Source organism: Dipteris shenzhenensis, chromosome 18 (assembly GCF_047967505.1).
Source record: "Dipteris shenzhenensis isolate YYH24624 ecotype China chromosome 18, Dip_SZ_1.0, whole genome shotgun sequence".
Lineage (NCBI taxonomy): Eukaryota > Viridiplantae > Streptophyta > Polypodiopsida > Gleicheniales > Dipteridaceae > Dipteris > Dipteris shenzhenensis.
The window spans coordinates 48,613,941-48,633,195 of record NC_141613.1 but is presented as its reverse complement, the minus strand read 5'-3'; the positions used below and the strand labels follow the sequence as shown (position 1 = coordinate 48,633,195).

Genomic DNA, 19,255 nt, shown 5'->3' with positions numbered 1-19,255 from the left:
ATCATCTTGTACAAATAAGAGAGACATCAACAAGATGTCTTGAAGTAGATGTAATGGCATTGGAGGGTGCACTGCTTAAAGATCCCACATTGATCCTGAATGGGTGAAGCTCTGGGAAACTGCATCTCTTTGTCCATTTCTCATTATAAGTACTTCGTTAGGATCACCTTCCAATTGACAGATGGGATCACATAGGACAAGCCTGCACACGTTGTCCATCTACATTGAAAATGGAATCACCCATTTATGGCTTCAATTAGGAGGTTGTTTTGTCGCAGAGATTAGAGGAGAATGGGAACTTAAGATTTGAGACAGAGCAACGAGACTCGAGAGTGTGGTTTGAAATCCAAAAAGTCTGGAAAGGTGTTAGGTAAGTGAGAAATGGGAAAAAGTGGAGAATCAGGTTTTGGAAGAAGGAGAGGAGTGCTGTTTGTCATTGGTAGCCAAAAGGAGATGCTGGCGGAGAGCAGTAAGGACATGCATGAATTTGTGAGTTTGTGTGCCTGTATAGTGAGGTTGTGAGCATTCTGTGTGAGGCTGAGCATGAGATTTAGATTGCTGGGGTGAAGAGCCTGTACGAGTGAGGCCGAAGGGTGAGCATGCTGAGCATAAAGGCTGAAGCTACGGGCTGGAGCAAACCATGACTTACAAGGCAACACAGGGTAGATGGTTATGGATGGGGGCTGTGTCGATGTCATTTGCACAATTCCCCCCAACCCATGTGTCTTTGAGTCTTGAGCCTTGAACATAAACTTTTAAACCAGCTATGTTCTACTCTGTCTCTGCTGTAACCTTTTGTGTGGGTCTTCAGCATAGGCTGTTGTTTGTTGTTGACCTAGTGGAAACTTACCAAGTTCACTATTTTAGCTGAAGATTCGAGGGGTTGTAGGTCGTTCAGTTTAAAAATCAACATGGTTTTCTTACACACAGCACTTGATGTTTCAAAGCACCTGTCTGCTTGTTTACCTTGATCTTTTTAACATTAAGTTGTTTGCTTTGATCTTGATTTTTGACCAGAAATTGAAACAAGAGCAGTTGAAGCTGGAGAAGCTCAATGAAGCATTTGCAATTGTAAAAGGAAAGGAAGACAGGGTCTTAGCTCTTCCAGGGAAGGAAGGGATTGAGATGCTTCTTGCAGATGGGGCTGCAGATTTCTTTGCTTCACATTTGGATGATTTTGGAAAATCTCGAGTTACTGATTTGGCAATATTTCGTGCTCATGCTGCCAAGTAAGCGTTTGATGCTCCTGCCAACCTATAATGCAAGAGAATAGGCAAATTTTCATGACCTGTTTTGCATCATAGACCTCTGCCTCTGCAATTGCCTTTGTATTAACCTGGGATTCTAAATATGTAATGTTGACGAGTTGGTCATCATTGTTGTATGTCATGCCTCAGTCTCTTGCATTTAGTAATTATTATGTACATATTGAAAGAGACTGCTGTAAAGCAGCATAATTGTGCAAGAAGGCTCAGATGTCAAGGGAGAGGAGAGAGAATGAAACTAAATTGCTTGTAAATTGAAATTGACGAGCTACCTAAGCATCCTTTGTATGCTTCAGGGCTGAAACGTGACGTTTGGCATCAAATCGTGATTAACACGAGTGTAAAGTTGTTGATGTGGCTCAAGCTGTGTATTTCACGCGTGCATAAGCAGTCTTACATAACATTATTAATCAACCTGTGAGATGTTTTATATTTCTGCAAACCTGAGCGGAGCACTATCCAATGAACACAATCGCCTTATGATCTGAATTGCTTTATGACAGTGTATGACAGTCAACAATTTCGCATCACATGAAACGTGTTAACACCTCTGATGATTTTAAACTGGTGAAGCCATATCTGCATCTGTTTGAACACAATTTCAGCACGTTTTCATGATACTTTACAGCCATGGAGATCTGATGCATGAGCCAAGTATCATTATGGTAACAATCTCTGCTCATTTAGGCTCCACTGTCCAGGCTCTTTCTGTATCAATGTTTAGGCAGTTTCTACACTAATTTTTGGCGATAAATTCTATATATCTTAAGTGATATAAATGGATGCTCAAGTATGTGTGGGTGTGTGGATTTGTATGTGTGAGAGCATATGTTTATACTATGGTCTACACCCACTGTTGGGTGCTGATGACGTCAGTGGGTATGTCATAGTAGCTAGTCCCTGCTATGCGTGATGGAGTTTATTGTTTTCAACCTTATGATTGACTATCATGAAATTGAAACTGCACACGGGGTTGTGTTTTAAGAAGATGAGTTTGGGCTAGAAGTCCTCTGATCTGAACCTGTCAGGTTTGAGATTCGGCTTTTATTATTGATGCAGATGGATGAGATTGACATACATAATTTGCCTGCGTTCAGGCAGCGGATGTCTGGTCCCCTTTCTCAGGCTATTTTACTGGAGTATATTGGTTGAATACCAGGGCCTCTTTTTGGTATAAAATTTTGGCCTGATTGCTAGAGGGCAAATGTTTTCAAATAGCCATAACTTTTGATCAGGAAGATTTTGCATGTGGTCCAAAATGAAAAAAGGACCGATTTTTGAGCTCTACATGCTTGTCACATCAGCACCGTTGTATGCAATTAGGAGTGCAGGGCACAGGTTTCAGTGACACCTAGCTGCACAGTCATCAATACACAGCAAGGATTCAGGGATTTGGGGCCATCCCAGCAGCCGATTTGCAGTCCAGAGGTCGGCCAAAAGGGTTGATCGGATCGGGTCACTTGAACTGACCAAGCAGGTCAGTCAACCGTCCCTGCAGGCCCGTCGATCAACTGGTCTGTTGGTCAAACTGCTAGCTAGTTTTCTGTTTTTCCAGGGGCTGCTTGTCCCTGAGCGTACATTCAGTTCTGGCCATTTCTGCTCCAGTTTTCCCAGCCTGCACCACCAGCTCGGGCAAAGGTCCACACAGCCATGGCATGGACAGCAGTCAGAGAAGACATTTTTGGGCCTGTTTGAGCAGCATAGCTCATTCTCCCATAGTCGCAGATAGTGGAGTTTGCAGCCAGGTTTTGTGGTCATGTACAACCAGTAGTTAGGTCATTTTTACCAGCATTTATATATCATAAATAAGGCAGAGTACAGTAGCTAGGAAGATCTCTGCTGTCTTTGCTTATTGGCATTCATTTTTTCAGTATGTTTTCCCAATAGTAAGTCCCCCGTCTTACATTGGTATCAGAGCATGATGGTTCCTTAGGATGTGAAGAAGGGTCAAAGGGAGTCCTGGCAGCGAAGCATAGTAATGGGAATGCAGCAAAGGAGAAAGCATGGTTGGGAATATTTTCTAGTTTTGTATTTTGTACCTACCCCGGACTAGTGGTAGCACCATACTCCATTAACGTCTCCCTCCCTCCCTCCATCCTGCATCGGGTTGGCTCCCATCTCCACTTGCTTGCATTGACCCCTTGCGGCAAAGTAAGGGGGGGAATTTTTCTGTGGCAGTCAGTGTCGCAACAGTCGATGGATCTAGCAGTCTTTGGTCATGGACCCGTCCAGCTTTGCAGCTCTTATGAAAAGCGTTTAGGGAGCAGGATCGTCTTCTTGTGCACGTCGGTTCTTTTTCGAGCAGTTCCAGGTCAAGTGCTAGCAAAGTTAATCATTCGCTGAGGGATCTTCCACCTCAGAGCACAGTTTCATGGACTATTCTTCAGCAGTCACCATCATAGTCAATTCTTCATCCACAAGTTCCATCTCAGAACATAGTTCAGTGGACTACCTTGCAGCAGCTCAGACATTGGCTTCTCTTGGGTCTACCAATCCAAGAGACCAATCAGTTTCTGGAGTACTTGCATGTGCTCCTCAGGTTCTTCCACCCATGAGGTTATTGCAGCCATTTCCACAGCCAGCTCAGGCGTTCTTCTATCCCTGGGACCATCTCAGTACAATCAGCAGTGGTGGAGGTTGCATCTCTTGGGTCTACCGCCTGAGGAGGTATTAACGTAGTTCTCAGTGGTGTTCTATCTCTTGGGACATCTTAGCTCAGTTAGCATTTACAGAGGATGAGTCAATTGGGTCAACGACCCAGGCAGATCACCCAGTATCAGCAATGCCTTCTCTTGGGGCTCCCACTTCAGGGGATCATCCAATATGTACAGTTAATTTGGATGGGTCTTCCATCCTTGATGCAACATTTTCATCAAGGGATCATATAGTTTTTACAATCATTCTTGATAGGTCTTCCATCCTTGGAGACATTCAGGCCCATCAGCAGTTGCAGTAGATGAGCCTCTTGGGCCTCTCACTCGAAGGGATCGTCCAATTCCCACAGTTAGCTCTCTTGGGACTTCCTCCAAGGTGACACCCTAGTTGCACCAGCTAGTATTGATGGGTCTTTCACCCGTTAGGACTTTTCATTAGCTACCTTCAGTTCCTATGGATCTTCCACCCGTGGAGTTCCATTGGCCACATCATTTGTTGTCAGGCTCATTCATATTTCACCTTCTCATCAGGAGTTTTCAGGACTAGTGGGCTGAGTCCAGTCCCACTGGTCTTGAAGCTCAGCAGGAGAGCCGTCTCAGGAGTCTTCCAGGACCAGTTTCAGGCCTAGTGAGTGGGAATACCCTCACAGAGGATGTAGGGGGTGTTGCAGTAGCAGAATGGAGGATGATCATTTCTCGGCAGTCAGTGACAATATTCAGACAGTGTCCTCCATGGTTCCCCTTCGTCAAGTTTTAGGGAGGCAACAGTTGCAATGTCAATCAGTAGCATTCAAGGTGTTCTCAGCGGTTCCAGACATCCCACGGTCCGTTTAGGTAGCACCCCATTTCGTACATTTATTAAAGGGGTGCTCAACAGCTCCCATTCCTTCGGGCAGCATCCAGTACAGTCTCTCCCTTAGGGATACGCTCGCCAGTTTCAGTCACCTTTCAGCTCTTTTTGGATACAGCAACTCTCTCTCAATTCTCAGGGAGACATACATAGTTCAGATTCTAGAAAGGTGACATAGTTTTTCTCCTTAGCAGCAACAGAGGAGGTGTTGGGGTAAAGGCACATTGCCAACCCTTCATTAAAGATAGGACACCTATGACTGTCTTAAGACAGTCATAGGGCAAAACCTAATCCTAATAAAACTAAAGAGTTTGTGGTGTGGCTCATCACTTCACATCCGCACATTGGAGTCTTCTCTCTCTCTCACTCTCTCCCTCTTGCCCTTCTTCCCCCTTTCAGGCCCTTCAACTGGTATCAGAGCCAGCCTCTCCTACCCTCCTCCACTCCCTAGCCCCTCGGGCCTTGAGCCCTCAGTACCCTCAGCAGCGCGCGCGAGCAAAGCAGCAGCAAGCAGCGCCGTACGGACGTACGTCGTCCGTACATCCGTACGGACGGGCATTGAGCAGCGACGACTCGCATCGCGGGCGCGGGCTACGAGCGTGGGCACGTGTCGGATCTGGGCGCAGGGCGGCAGCGCGTCGAGCAGCCATGGCGGCGGCGCATTGCGCAGGTCAGGGCGGCGCAGCAGCGCGCCACTTAGCAGGGGAGCAGCGCATCGGTGCATCGCGCAGGAGCAGCCGCAGGCTCCCTTCGCGCGCCGTACATCTGTACGGCCGTACATCCGTACGCTTGGCCGTACGTCCGTACATCCGTACGGACGGCCCTGTGCCGTACAGTACAAACTACCGTACTGTACGCTGACAGGCCCTTCAGCAGGGAGCTGCTTCCGATTTTTTGCAGCAGGGAGGTTTTTTTTTTGGGGATCTGTGTCAGAGGAAACTTCTCTCCTTGGATCTGGCTTTTGCACAGGTACAGCAAGTACGAAAGTACAACAGGTACTTTTTTGTTGTTTGGGGAAAGAGCACTCTGCTCTTCATTCCTCTTGATTCAGGATCATCTTTCAGTTTTCAGAACTGTGTTTTCTTGAAAGTACAGCAAGTACCTTCATTTACCTCGTGCTTGAGGTGAAGAGAACCACAGTTTGTGGTTGATTGCACAGTTATCTGTTTTCGTGAAGGAAATGCCTTGATTCTGCAGAGGTCTTTTATGCTTTTACTGGGCTTGAATCTCAGTTTTTTGGGTGAGTAGATCATAGGGCTTTTGCCTGGCAGTTGATGCTTTGTATGCCTTGAGGTAGTGTGGTGCCAGAGAGCACACATTTGCCTCGATTTTCGCAGTGTGGAGGTGACATTTTCTTGCAGGTCACATTTCTTGTGCAACACTCAGAGAACCTCAGTTGAGCCACGCTTGGCCAGGGCGCATCGAGTTTACTCGGTCCCTAACTGTCCATCGTTGACAGTGCTCAAAAGGTTCCTCATTGAGTGTTTGTACGTTGGGATCTGTGTATGTCATTTCTACACAGGGCAGTATATGCATTACACTGTTGGTTGATTTTGTCAGAGAGATTTTCATATTGCATGCTACCTCAGTGTTGAGGTGTTCTTCACTTGGTTCAGGTGTCAGATCAAGGGGCTTTTGCCCAGATTTTGTTTGATAGCACTTGGTTACCGACAGAGATCTTCAGATGCATTTTATCCCCTTGGTGTAAGGGTGGTTGCTTGGGATTTATCCCATTTTCTGTTGCAGGTTTTGTGACAGGCTGAAGTGTCATTTTTTTTTTTTGGGAGTTTACCAAGTGGTTTATGCATATTAACTCAGTGCAATACCTCATCTGAGGTGGGAGAAGTGATCAGTACAGTCAGTACAGCAGTGTTTACAGCAGTGTTTGTGCCTTGTCAGCTGATTATGCACTGTTAAGCACTTGTTGAGCAGCTGCAGCAGTCTGAAATTACTGTTTTTATGCCTCTTTGAGCACGGTACAGTGTGTCAAAAGGTACAGTCTTTGCAGGGACATTTACTGTTTTGCTGCAGATTTTCCTGACAGTAAAAACAACACTATTGTGAGTGCTCCTGGCTCTTAATAGAGCAGGTTTTTTTTCTGAGAAATCAGAATTTTTATTCAGTCTTTTTTTACTTCCAGTGAGTCAGATACTTTCCTTATCTGATATGGCATCAGGGGGAAGTGATTCTTCAATTCTGAACATAAAGAAACTGGAAGGAGCACACAATTATGCATTATGGGCAGAACAGTGCTTGAATGTACTTCTATTAAAGAAGATTTCTAAGCCCATAAGGGTGAAGGGTGTCAAGCCATCTGACATGGCAGCTGATGACTGGGAAGAGCTTGATTTGTCCGCAAGGGCAGCTATCATGCCCACTATTTCTGACACTCTTGTGTTCAATGTTCAGGCTGAAAAGACCTCTTATGGTCTATGGCAAAGGCTAGAAGAATTGTATGCCCAAAAGAGCTCAGCCAGTAAGGTTTATTGGTTGAAGAAGCTGGTTGATCTTCGCATGAAGGAAGGTACAGCTATGACCTCACACTTGAGTGAGTTCAATGCCATCTTTACACAGCTGATTGCACAGGGATTGAATCTTGATGAGGAGTTCAAGGCTACTTTCTTGCTGTGTACCCTCCCTGAGAGTTGGGACACTTTCAAGACCACCCTGTCAAATTCGAATGTCACTCTTATTTATGCTGATGTAGAGAGCTCTCTCCTTATGGAGGAGATGAGCAGGAAGAATAATGCGAGCAGCAAGTCTTCAAATGCCTTGCAGGTACAGGAAAGAGGCAGAACTCAGCAGAAGGGGAGATCTGCTAGTAAGTCCAAATCCCGCAGTCAGTCCCGTGGCAAAAAGGATATTGAATGCTTTTATTGTGGCAAGAAGGGACATGTGAAGTCTAAGTGCTTCAAGTTCATACGGGATCAGAAAGCCAAGAAGGCTGAAACAAAGGATGCAGGCAATGGAAGCAAAGGCAAAGGCAAGGCCAAGGCAGATGACTTGGATGCAGTGAATGTTGCAGCAGAGGACAGTGACAGTGACATACATGATGTTTTATGCTCTTCTGCTGTAATAGCACATGCTTTGGTTATTGATGGCCATGACATGCACACCTGGCTCTTGGACTCAGGTGCTTCTTTTCATGTTACTCCTCATAGGGAGTGGTTTACTTCCTACACAGGTACTTATGGAATTGTTCATCTTGGGAACAACTATGCATGTCAGATTGCAGGGATTGGCAGTATACAGATAGTATTCCCTGATGGACGCATATTTATGCTTGATGGTGTCCGCCATGTGCCGCAAATCAAGAAAAATCTGATTAGCACTGGCTTATTGGATGACAGTGGTTACCACACCACATTTGGGGATTCTAAATGGGTGATTACTGATGGCCAGGCTGTAGTGGCTGAGGGTTTTAAGAGTGATACCTTGTACCCTCTTTATGTTTCCAGTGTGGGTAATCATGTTGTTGCCATAACCGAGCTGCCAAAGGTTTCATTGTGGCATAGCCGGTTGGGACACATGTCTGTTAAAGGAATGCAAGAACTGTCACGTTTGGGTTATCTGCCGTCTCTTTCTTTTTCAGATTTGCCTACTTGTGATCATTGCATATTTGGCAAGCATTCTGTGACTCCTCATAAGAGGAGAACTCCCCAGAATAGAGCACCACTTGATCTAGTGCACACTGATTTGTGTGAGATGCCACAATAATTACTAGGGGGTGCAAAATATTTTATTACTTTCATTGATGATGCCACACGCAAAGTGTGGGTCTATTTCTTGACGCATAAGGGCGATGCCTTAGATGCTTTCAAGAAGTTTGTCGCTCAGGTTGAGAATCGGACAGGTCGCAGGCTGAAATGCCTTAGATCCGATAATGGGGGTGAGTATGTGTCACATGCTTTTGTGCAGTTTTGCCAAGCTAAGGGCATCAAACAGGAACTCACAGCTCCTCATAATGCATCTCAAAATGGTGCAAGTGAGCGGATGAATCGAACTATTCAGGAGAAGGTTCGATGTATGTTGTCTTATGCTGCATTACCCCATGGCTTTTGGGCAGAAGCCGTAGTTCACATTATTAACAGGTCACCAAACAAGGCTTTGGAGTTGAAAGTGCCAGAGGAGGTGTGGTCTGGCAAGCCACCTTCATATAAGCACTTACGTGTATTTGGCTGCGAGTGCTTTGCTCATGTACGCAAAGAACTGCGCACCAAACTGGAGCCAAAGTCTATCAGATGCATCTTTATGGGTTATGGTGACGAAGGTGAAATGGGGTACAGGTTATGGGATCCTGTTAAACGGAAGATTATACGCAGCAATGATGTCATCTTTAAAGAGGATAGTGTACACAAGGAACCCGTGCAACCTGTGGAATACAGGAGGGTTATTTATGATGATGTTGGACAGCAAAGAATGCCCATTTATATGCAGCAGCAGCCTGCTGCAGATAACCCTGTTCAAGAGGGTATACAGGCTGAAAATCAGCTAGATAATTTTGCCAATGATGCACCACTGGATATGCCACCAGATGAGGCTGTAGAACAGCCAGATATGATGGTACAGCCACCCGTCATGCATGAAGAACAGGCTGGACAGCAGCCTAATCCGGAACATTTTGTTAGGAGGAGCACCCGTGCACAACGGCCTCCTGCCAGGTTTGTTCCAGGAGCCAATAATGTGGCTGATTTTATCATGCTGACAGATTGTGGTGAGCCTTCCACCAGCTTCAAGGAAGCTATGGGAAGAACAGAGAAACAGAAGTGGGAGAAAGCCATGCAGTCAGAAATGGACTCCCTACTTCAAAATGATACATGGGACTTGGTGCAGTTACCTGCAGGCAGAAAGGTTTTGCGATGCAAGTGGGTTTACAAAGTCAAAGTGGATTCAAATGCTTTACCTAGGTATAAGGCCAGATTGGTTGCCAAAGGATTTAAGCAGGAGAAGGGCATTGACTTTGATGAGATCTTTTCCCCTGTAGTCAAGATGACTACTTTGAGAGCAGTGTTAGCTCTTGTTGCTCATGACGACATGGATTTATGTCAGATGGATGTGAAGACAGCCTTTCTTCACGGAGATCTCCATGATGAGATCTATATGAGTCAGCCAGAGGGATATGCTGTTAAAGGGAAAGAGCAGCTTGTGTGTAAGCTCAAGAGGAGCTTGTATGGACTCAAGCAGGCGCCAAGAGAATGGTACAAGAAGTTTGATGCCTTCATGCAGTCCCAAGGGTATCATAGGTGTGAGACCGATCATTGCTTGTACACCAAACGGGCAAAGGATGGCAGTTTGATGCTACTCATCCTATATGTGGATGACATGCTTATTGCCAGTAAATCTCAGCATGAGATTAGTGCTTTGAAGAAACAACTGCATAAGTCTTTTGACATGAAAGACTTGGGTGATGCAAATCATATTCTTGGCATGCGGATTACTCGTGACAGGTCCAAGGGACTTTTGTTTCTGTCACAGAAAGAGTACATTGACAAAGTACTGCAGCGCTTTAAAATGGAGGGGGGGAAGTCTATTAGTACCCCGTTACCTCCACATTTAAAACTCAGCAGTAAGGACAGCCCCAGATCAGATGATGATAAGGCTGAAATGGCCAAGGTTCCGTATGCATCTGCAGTTGGATCTTTGATGTATGCCATGGTTGCCACTCGTCCGGATATTGCTTTTGCGGTGGGAGTCATCAGCAGGTATATGGCAAATCCAGGCAAGCGGCATTGGGAAGCAGTGAAAGGTGTCTTGAGGTATCTCAAGGGTACCAAAAACTTGTGCATATGCTATGGTAGGCAGGATGCATTGGTGCATGGTTTTACAGATTCAGACTATGCAGGGAATGCAGATAACCGGAAGTCTACTACCGGTTATATTTTCACATTTGCAGGAGGTGCTATATCATGGGTGTCTCGGTTGCAGAAATGCGTTGCACTGTCAACTACTGAAGCTGAATATGTTGCAGCCACTGAGGCTTGCAAGGAAGCAATATGGCTTACTCGGCTGGTGGGAGATTTGGGCATTACAGGAGATATGCCAGTTTTGCATTGTGATAGTCAGAGTGCTATCATGTTGGCAAAGAATCCGGTCTTTCATCAGAAGACTAAGCACATAGAAGTGAAATATCATTTCATCAGGGAGGTACTGGAAGCATTGCCGCCACATCATGGGATTAGGATGAGACCATTCTTATTATATGGTCTTGTATACAGTAACTGTATATTGCTGTAATTTTTATTATTTTCTTCCCTTTAGGCACATTGGCCTTTAGGTGGGAGGTTGTTGGGGTAAAGGCACATTGCCAACCCTTAATTAAAGATAGGACACCTATGACTGTCTTAAGACAGTCATAGGGTAAAACCTAATCCTAATAAAACTAAAGAGTTTGTGGTGTGGCTCATCACTTCACACCCGCACATTGGAGTCTTCTCTCTCTCTCACTCTCTCCCTCTTGCCCTTCTTCCCCCTTTCAGGCCCTTCAGGAGGCAAGTGTATTCCAGCTTTCTCTCACAAAAATCATGCAGAGAGCAGTACCTTAATTTCCAGGAGTGCATTAGTGACACGACCCCAGCACTCTTGAGATTCCTGACCTGAAGCAAACACGAGAACACCAGAAACATGAGGATCTGAGCAGGTTGCTCACTACCCAACTGCGACATCTACGAGACATGATCTTAAATCATGAGATGTCCCCTCCGAGCCACGAGCTGGGCTACTGGCACGAACTCCACGAGCTGGGCTACTGGCACGAACCCAACGTGTAGACCTCTTTGTGGTTCGTACCCTTACCTCTCAACCCGAGAATCAAGCGTGCCTAGCCCTAAGCCTCCCTAGGCTACCTGAGCTAGTCTTCTATACCCCCGTACACATCATATACCAATCCGTGCAGATGACATACTTCCTCTCCTTTAAGAACTCACTCTTGAGTTTGTAAGAAAAAACGAGAATGTCCTCTTGAGGTCAGGTAATGTCTCCCATGTTGTGTCCTCGACACAATCCTTCCACTTCATCTTGTATTTCGTGATAGTTCTGTTCGTGATTTTCACGAAATTCAAGAAAACTCTCAGGTTCGTGTGGAATAAAAGTCAAAACAGTAACTTCTTTTATTTCTTGAGGAAAAACAAGCTGATCATCAGCACCCAGTAACTCTTTCAGTCTACTGACATGAAAAATTGGATGTACTTTAACACCAGGAGGCAATTCTGGTTTATATGCAACCGGTCCAATTCTTTTAATAATCTTGAATGGACCACAGTATCTGGCGGATAATTTCTGGATTCCTCGGGAATACATAAGTATGCCATCGTTCCGTCAGAGTACTTTCTGGGTGAAAGATGTCTATTAGCATAAAAGCTATCTCGATCCTGGGCACTTCTAATAGACTCCTTGGCAAACTGCAACATTTCTTGCATGTCATGCAAGAATGTCCTTGCAGCATCATTGTTTATTCCCTTGAACCCAACCATAACTAGTGACTTAGGTTGAAATCCGTACATAAGCATAAAAGGATTGTAACCTGTACTTGAATGCTTTGCACTGTTGTAAGCAAATTCTATCATGGGGAGATAGTCTTTCCATGAAGATTGTCTCTTATTAGAAACATATGCACGAAGCATATCTTCAACCAACTGGGTAGCCTTCTTTGTACTGCCATCGGATTGTGCATGATCTGAGGAACTCATACTTAGAATAGTTTCCAACTTCTCAAAAACAAGTGTCCAAAAGTGACTTGTAAACTTAGAGTCCTGGTCACTGACTATGTCGGAAGGCAAACCATATAACTTAAATAATTGGTCCACAAACTCGTGAGCCAACTAAATAGCTGATACGATCGATCTAGTAGGTAAGAATCTAGTCATCTTTGTCAGACAGTCAACTCTGACCCAAATGGAGTCATGACCCTTGCGCGTTGTAGGCAAACCCATAATGAAGTCCATGGAAATATTCTCCCATTTATGACCATGGATTTGCAATGGTTGTAATAAACCTGCACTTCGAAGGTGTTCTGCCTTAGTGACCTGACAAACACGGCAACCTACAACATAGTTTTCAACAAATGCACGCATCTTAGGCCAATAAAAGGTATGTTCCACAAGAGACAAAGTCCTATGGATGCCTGGATGTCCCGCGCTAGGAGCATCATGACACTGCCAAAGAATTGGATTGAAGATTTGGAACATCTGACACATATCTTTTCATTCTAGAATAGGAACCTTTCCTAATCATCCACTGACCTTAGGGGTTGGAGGAAGCCAGAGAAGGAAGGGCAGCAAGCCATAGTGAACCCCCTAGCAGCCCCTTATATAGGCTGCCCAAGGGGGGCTCTTTGAGGCTAGGAAAGGGCCAACTAGTAGGTCGGCCTACTAGCCTCTGGACCAACTAGAAGTCAGCCAGTCTCAATATCGTTGGTCCACACTAGAAAAAGAAGTGTATGCAGTAGTGTATGCTCTAAAGGTTTGGAGACACTACTTGTATGGCTCAAAGTTTCTTGTATTGACTAATGATTAGTCAATAAAGTATGTGTGTGACGGGTCGAAATTATGGGGAAGAAAGGATCGATAGGTAGAGTTAATGAAAGATTTTGATTTTGAAATACATTATCAAAAGGGTTTCTTGAATAGTGTGACGGATGCCTTAAGTCGAGTCAAGTTCATAAATGCTATGCATACCTATTTCAATCCTTGAGAGGGCTCTGTGCAACTGATAGTCATTTTAGTTCTTATTGGCAGAAGGTTGAGGATTGAAGCTCCACGGTATGTGTGTGACGGGTGGGAATTATGGGGAAGAAAGGATCGATAGGTAGAGTTAATGCAAGATTAAATACATTATCGAAAGGGTTTCTCGAATAGTGTGACGGATGCCTTAAGTCGAGTCAAGTTCGTAAATGCTATGCATACCTATTTCAATCCTTGAGAGGGCTCTGTGCAACTGATAGTCATTTTAGTTCTTATTGGCAGAAGATCGAGGATTGGAGCTCCATGGTTGTGCCACCTACGGTACAGGCGGTGGGTGTCATCTAGCTTTTTACTTTGAAAAGCTACAGGTCTGCCCTCTTGGAATAACGCTGCCTCAATTGCGAAGTCACTCGCATCGGTCTCTAAAACATAAGGTCGGGAAGGATCGGGCAGAGGAAGGATCAGGCAGTGCAAGATCAGGTGCTTCCTTGACACTTTGTTTCAAGGTCTCAAAAGCATGGTTCATTTCCTTATCCCAAGATATAAGCTGGTTAGACCCGCGTCCACGACCTTTCAACATGTTGGTCAAGGGTAGTGTGATTTGGGAGTAATCATGTACGTACTTTCTTAGAAAGATCGTAAATCCTAGGAAAGAACAAAGTTGTTTCACTGTATGAGGTATGGGCCATTCCAAAACCTTTTGAATGCGATCTAAATCAATGATAATATCTTCTGAAGAAATCTTGTGGCCTAAGTAAAGGATCTCCTTCATGAAGAAGTCACATTTACTCATCTTGGCATATAGTTTATGCTGTCTTAATAGAATTAAGGCAATCCTGAGGAGTCCAATGTGGTCCTCTAACGAGCGGCTACATACCAAGATGTCATCTAAAAACACCACATCGAATTTGCCCAAACAATCGCGGAACAAATCGTTCATATTTTGCTGGAAGGTAGCAGGAGCATTGGTTAACCCAAAAGGTAATACCGGAAAAGTGGTTCTGTCAATGTGCTTAGCATAGATACGGATTTGGTGGTAACCCGTGCGCAAATCAATCTTAGTGAAATACTTAACGGCCAATCGGTCTATCACATCATTCGAGCGAGGAAGAGGATACTTATTCTTAATTGTCACCTTATTTAATCGTTTGTACACATCCTCCACGAACCGTCTTTCTTCTTTCTTAAAAGGACAGGTGCACCCTAGGGTGATTTACTTGGGTGAATATAACCCATGTTTAGATAATCTTGAAATCGTAAAGCTAACTCGTCCTCCTCAAGTTGGCTCATCCGATAGGGTGGAATACTAATAGGTTGAGCCCCGAGTACTAAATCCATGCGATGATCTACTGCCCTTTCTAGAGGTAAACCTTCCGGTAGTTGTGCAGGGAATACATCACGGAAATCATCTAACAACGTTCTTAAGTCTCGGTGTTCTGAAACAACAAATGAGAAAAGCGGAGAAATCATCTAACAACGTTCTCAAGTCTCGGTGTTCAAACGCGCTTAAATAATTTTTGTTATTAATTGAAACAACAAATGAGAACAACAGAATCAAAACACACTGATATACATCATAATGAGGAGTGTTTAATATATTCCGAAGGTGCATCGTAGATACAATAGGTTCCTGAGAAGTGAGAATATCATCACATGTAATACAAACTTGGGTGTCCTTATCCAAAAAAGAGTGTGTATGTTCTTTCCATCCGATCCGAATATTTTTTAAACCACTCTATTCCGGTCAACAAGTCCACATGTTCCAGTCAACAAGTCCACATGTTCCAAGTGCATAACATAGCACGTAAGGGTATCTGTGTAGTCTTGAATGCGGATAGAAAGCTCGTCGATCTTGCAATTCCAAAACTGCTTCCTGGCTGGAAGGTGCACCTCATAGGTGTGATCGCTAAGTGTTGTGGACAGCCCCATCTTCTGCACAAAATTGATAGAAAGCTCGTCGACCTTGCAATCCCAAAACTGCTTCCTGGTTGGAAGCTGCACCTCATAAGTGTGATCGCTAGGTGTCGTGGACAGCCCCATCTTTTGCACAAAATTGTGAGAGCTGCCCAGATCAAAGAGAATGTGAACTCTGGGGTCCCTTACTTCTCCATAATCTCGGAAAAGGTCATGGGGGTCAAATAACGAATTATTAAAAGTGCAATTACATGAAAGTGGGCAAGTAATGACATTTACAGAAATACGTGTCATCGATAGTTGGTTAGCTCCCTTAGCCTTGTTTCCTTGGCCTGCTTGGAGCTTTGGTGCTTGTACTTGCGTCTGGTTCTTGCGCTTAGGAAATTGTTCCTTTTGTGGCCCCGCTCCTCACAAATAAAACAAAATCCTTCTTTCTTTAACCTGAGGTTTCAATAGCATAGCTCATTCTCCCATAGTTGTAGATAGGGGATTTTTGAGCTTAGTTTTGCAGTCATGTATAGACAATAGTTGGGGCATTTCTAAAGCAGTTAGGAAGATCTCTAGTGTCTTCCCTATTGGTATTCATCTTTTCAGTATGTTTTTTACACAGTGAGTCCCCGCATGTTACATGAAGTAATTCAATTGGTAAGCCCTCTACTTCAAATGGCATTAACCATCTAAACTATTGAGAAGTCCACTAGGAAGGGTTTTACACTTGGGGTACACAATTGAAGTATCTTGACCCAAGTCGATGCTGAGCATCGGATTGGTGTGCGTTTAAAAAAGAAATACTTAATGCATTAGGTGAAATTTCTTAATTCTTTACACTAAAGCAAAGAATCAAGAAATTCATCTCAAGGTAATTGAAAAACACAGCTAATAATGTAGGAGAAAATGAGTATTTTTTAAAGAATATAATGCAATTGACAAAACCTTAAAGAATTGACCAAATCTAACGTTTGAGAGATGTGTGTCATCTCTACTTGAGAAAGGAAGGGAGTTGAATGAAACTACAACAACAAGTAGCAACAGCTTTGAAGTACAAGAACAATTCAACAAAGCAACTGAGAAGTGTTGCCATTGCAAAAGGATGGGTCACTTTTAAAGTGAATGTAGATTGAAGAACAAGCCAAATTGCAAGAAGCTAGGGCACAGGAAAGAAGATTGCAGATTCAAGAATAAAAAAGCCAACTACATAGAGTCTGGCAATGATAGAATGTTGTAAGAGCCACAAAGACAAACTTTATCACCTTAGTTCATGCTTGTAAAAAGTCATCATATGAGTAGATTTGGTTTTTTCTTTTATCAAACTTGACCACATGAGAGTAGCTATGCAAACACCCAGGGGGCCTATTGACATGTTATAATACCACGCTTTACCACCTTGCAATGTATGTACTAAGGGAAGGTGATGGACAACTTTTTTGTAACTCAAATCTTACCACCTTGCAGTAGCCTATGCATCGTGGCACCAAGCAGAGGTGTTGAGAGTTGTGGTGCCATGAGCATAAGAATAGAGGTAAGGTATGAGTAAAGGTTTGAAGGCAAGAGCATGTCGCTACATTGCAAGGAGGCATTATTCCACATGTCAGCAAGCAATGCAAGTATGTACTCCATTCCTATAAAAGGGAGGTCATTTTCATGCAATACATATGTAAGCTCTCAACTCTTTTTATGAGTACATTCTTTGCAAAAGAAAAAAGTCTTTTTTACAAGTCTCAATCTTGTAACCTAGTTGATCGTGAGTCTGTGCTTTTTTATCTTGGCTCTTTATCATGTTTAGGATTCATCCACCGTAGACTAGTTTAAGCATTCCATAGATCCATGTTTGTTAACCTAGCTTCATCTTAGAGCAACTAAGGACAAACCTCTTTGAATGTGAGGCGTCAACCTTTCTCCAGTCATTAGGGTGATCACTAGTCCGTTGAAACTGTGGAAGCTTGCTGTCAATGTTTTGGCCCACAACTGCAAGTTGATCCTTGAGAACCTTTACCTTGACCAGGCGGTTGTTGATAGGTTCCTCTTTGAATGTTATCTTGAATAGCTGATTTTGGAGGCAGTCAATAGAGTGAACGAAAAAAGCGAGTAAGCCCAAAAAAGCGAGCGACAATTAATTGAAGTGATTGGAAAATCAAGCAAGCAAAGAAAGAATCTAAGTTTTTTATAAAATAATTCCTTGAAGTATAAAGTATTCAAAGTGGTTATGTGTCACATTTCTTGAAATTGAGTAGTCTAAAGTTAAGGACTATTGTAACATGTTGGCAATTATCTTGGGGGGTCACTCATAAACATGTAACATACCACTTTTGTGCATTGAGGGGCATTTTTTAGTGGGGGGACTTACATGTTGTTTGTGTGCATGAGGGGGTTTATAAAATAGCAACTTAATGTAATTTATATATGTAGATATTCTAAAATGTAAACACATACATGTGTTCAACCATTTACATGACATGTAAATTGCAAGAATAGGGGTAATTTTTAATACATGCTTGCTTGCACATGCTTTATGGGTTTATGAAGAGTGATCCCCAGAGTGCAATTAAAAGGTAGAGAATGCTAAATTTTGGTTTTTTTTTTGACCAAAATAGACAGTTTCTTCTCGCTCCCCATTATGGGAAACCTTGCTTTAAACTTGGTGCAAAAAAATGGACAGAATCTCACAAAATTCATATTCTGACACACAATTTTTTTAGATGGTGCAAAAAGGCATGATATTGATCTAAATCATGCCTTGTCATTTGATTTGATATGTAACATTATGCCATTTATATTTGACAATAAAAAGATGTAGGGATGTTAAAAATTCATCTTTTGGGCCAAAAAAATTATATGTTGACATCTTGCAAAAATACAGGATGTGAAAATGCCCTCTTTTGGGCCAAAACAGGGAGTGCGTTAATGCGCTTCCTGTTTTGGCCTAAAAGAGGGCATTTTCACATCCTTGTATTTTTTGATTTACAAGTTCAAACAGGGTCATGTTACATATCAAATCAAATGGCAAGGCGTACTTTAGATGATTACCATGTCTTTGTGCACCATCTAGTAAAATTTAAAATGCACCAAAATATGAATTTGTGGTTAATTTGTTGCATTGGTTAGATTAGTGGGAGCTAAGAATAAATCATTAGGGAAGGATATTTTTCCAGTAACAAAGAAACATGGGTTTCATTCCAAGAGTGAACAGAGTTAAAAAAGCTAAGCATTTACATATGCATGGAATCTAGACTAATCCATGCAAGGAGTCCTTGGAAACACCCCACCTGTGTGGAAGGTTGCATCGATGATCTCAATTACTCTAGTGGAAAGAGAGAACTTGATTGCAGTTACTGTAGGGTTTGTCTTTAATACAAACAATGAATTGGAAATTGAACATACAAACTATCTCATGGATGATGTGAAATTAGTGTTAGTGGCTGAGAAAGTTATATGCATATTTAACCTTTTAGCATTGAGGAAACATATGGACTTTTGAATAAGTTATTATTTTTTGCTACTGAAATGGGGGATTTATAAATCTTTTATTGTTTTTTATTGCTCGCTTTTTTTGGCTCGCTCGCTTTTTGTCGCTTGCTTTTTGGTAATCCTCCTGATTTTGGAGAGTAAATATTTGTGCTGCATTGTTGGTCTTGTATAGATCCTTCAAGATCTTCTAGAACTCAAACGCGGTCTCTGCTTGGTGAATGCGTAGAAGCACTGCATCTGGAGTTGTCTCGATGATCATTGATAGTGCCTTGTTCTTGAGCTCTCACTCTCTGCCGCCATTTGGATCTGCCTTTATGATTACCTTTTTGTACAGAATTGCCTTGGCTTTTGTATGAGCTTACTTTTCTTAGTATGTAAATTGTACAATAGTAGACGGCCCTGGAGTTTTTGGATTTCTTGTTCAAATGC

At 43.1% G+C, this 19,255-nt stretch overlaps 1 protein-coding gene across 1 annotated transcript in view; it reads left to right on the top strand.

The window, feature by feature from the left end:
• LOC147891345 (uncharacterized) overlaps positions 1 to 19,255 on the top strand; it is a 49,618-nt gene that overhangs the window by 18,136 nt on the left and 12,227 nt on the right. The window contains exon 7 of the mRNA XM_087389948.1: positions 1,018 to 1,229. Within this exon, the coding sequence (XP_087246074.1) occupies positions 1,018 to 1,229 (212 nt within the window). The remainder of the gene's footprint in view (positions 1 to 1,017; positions 1,230 to 19,255) is intronic.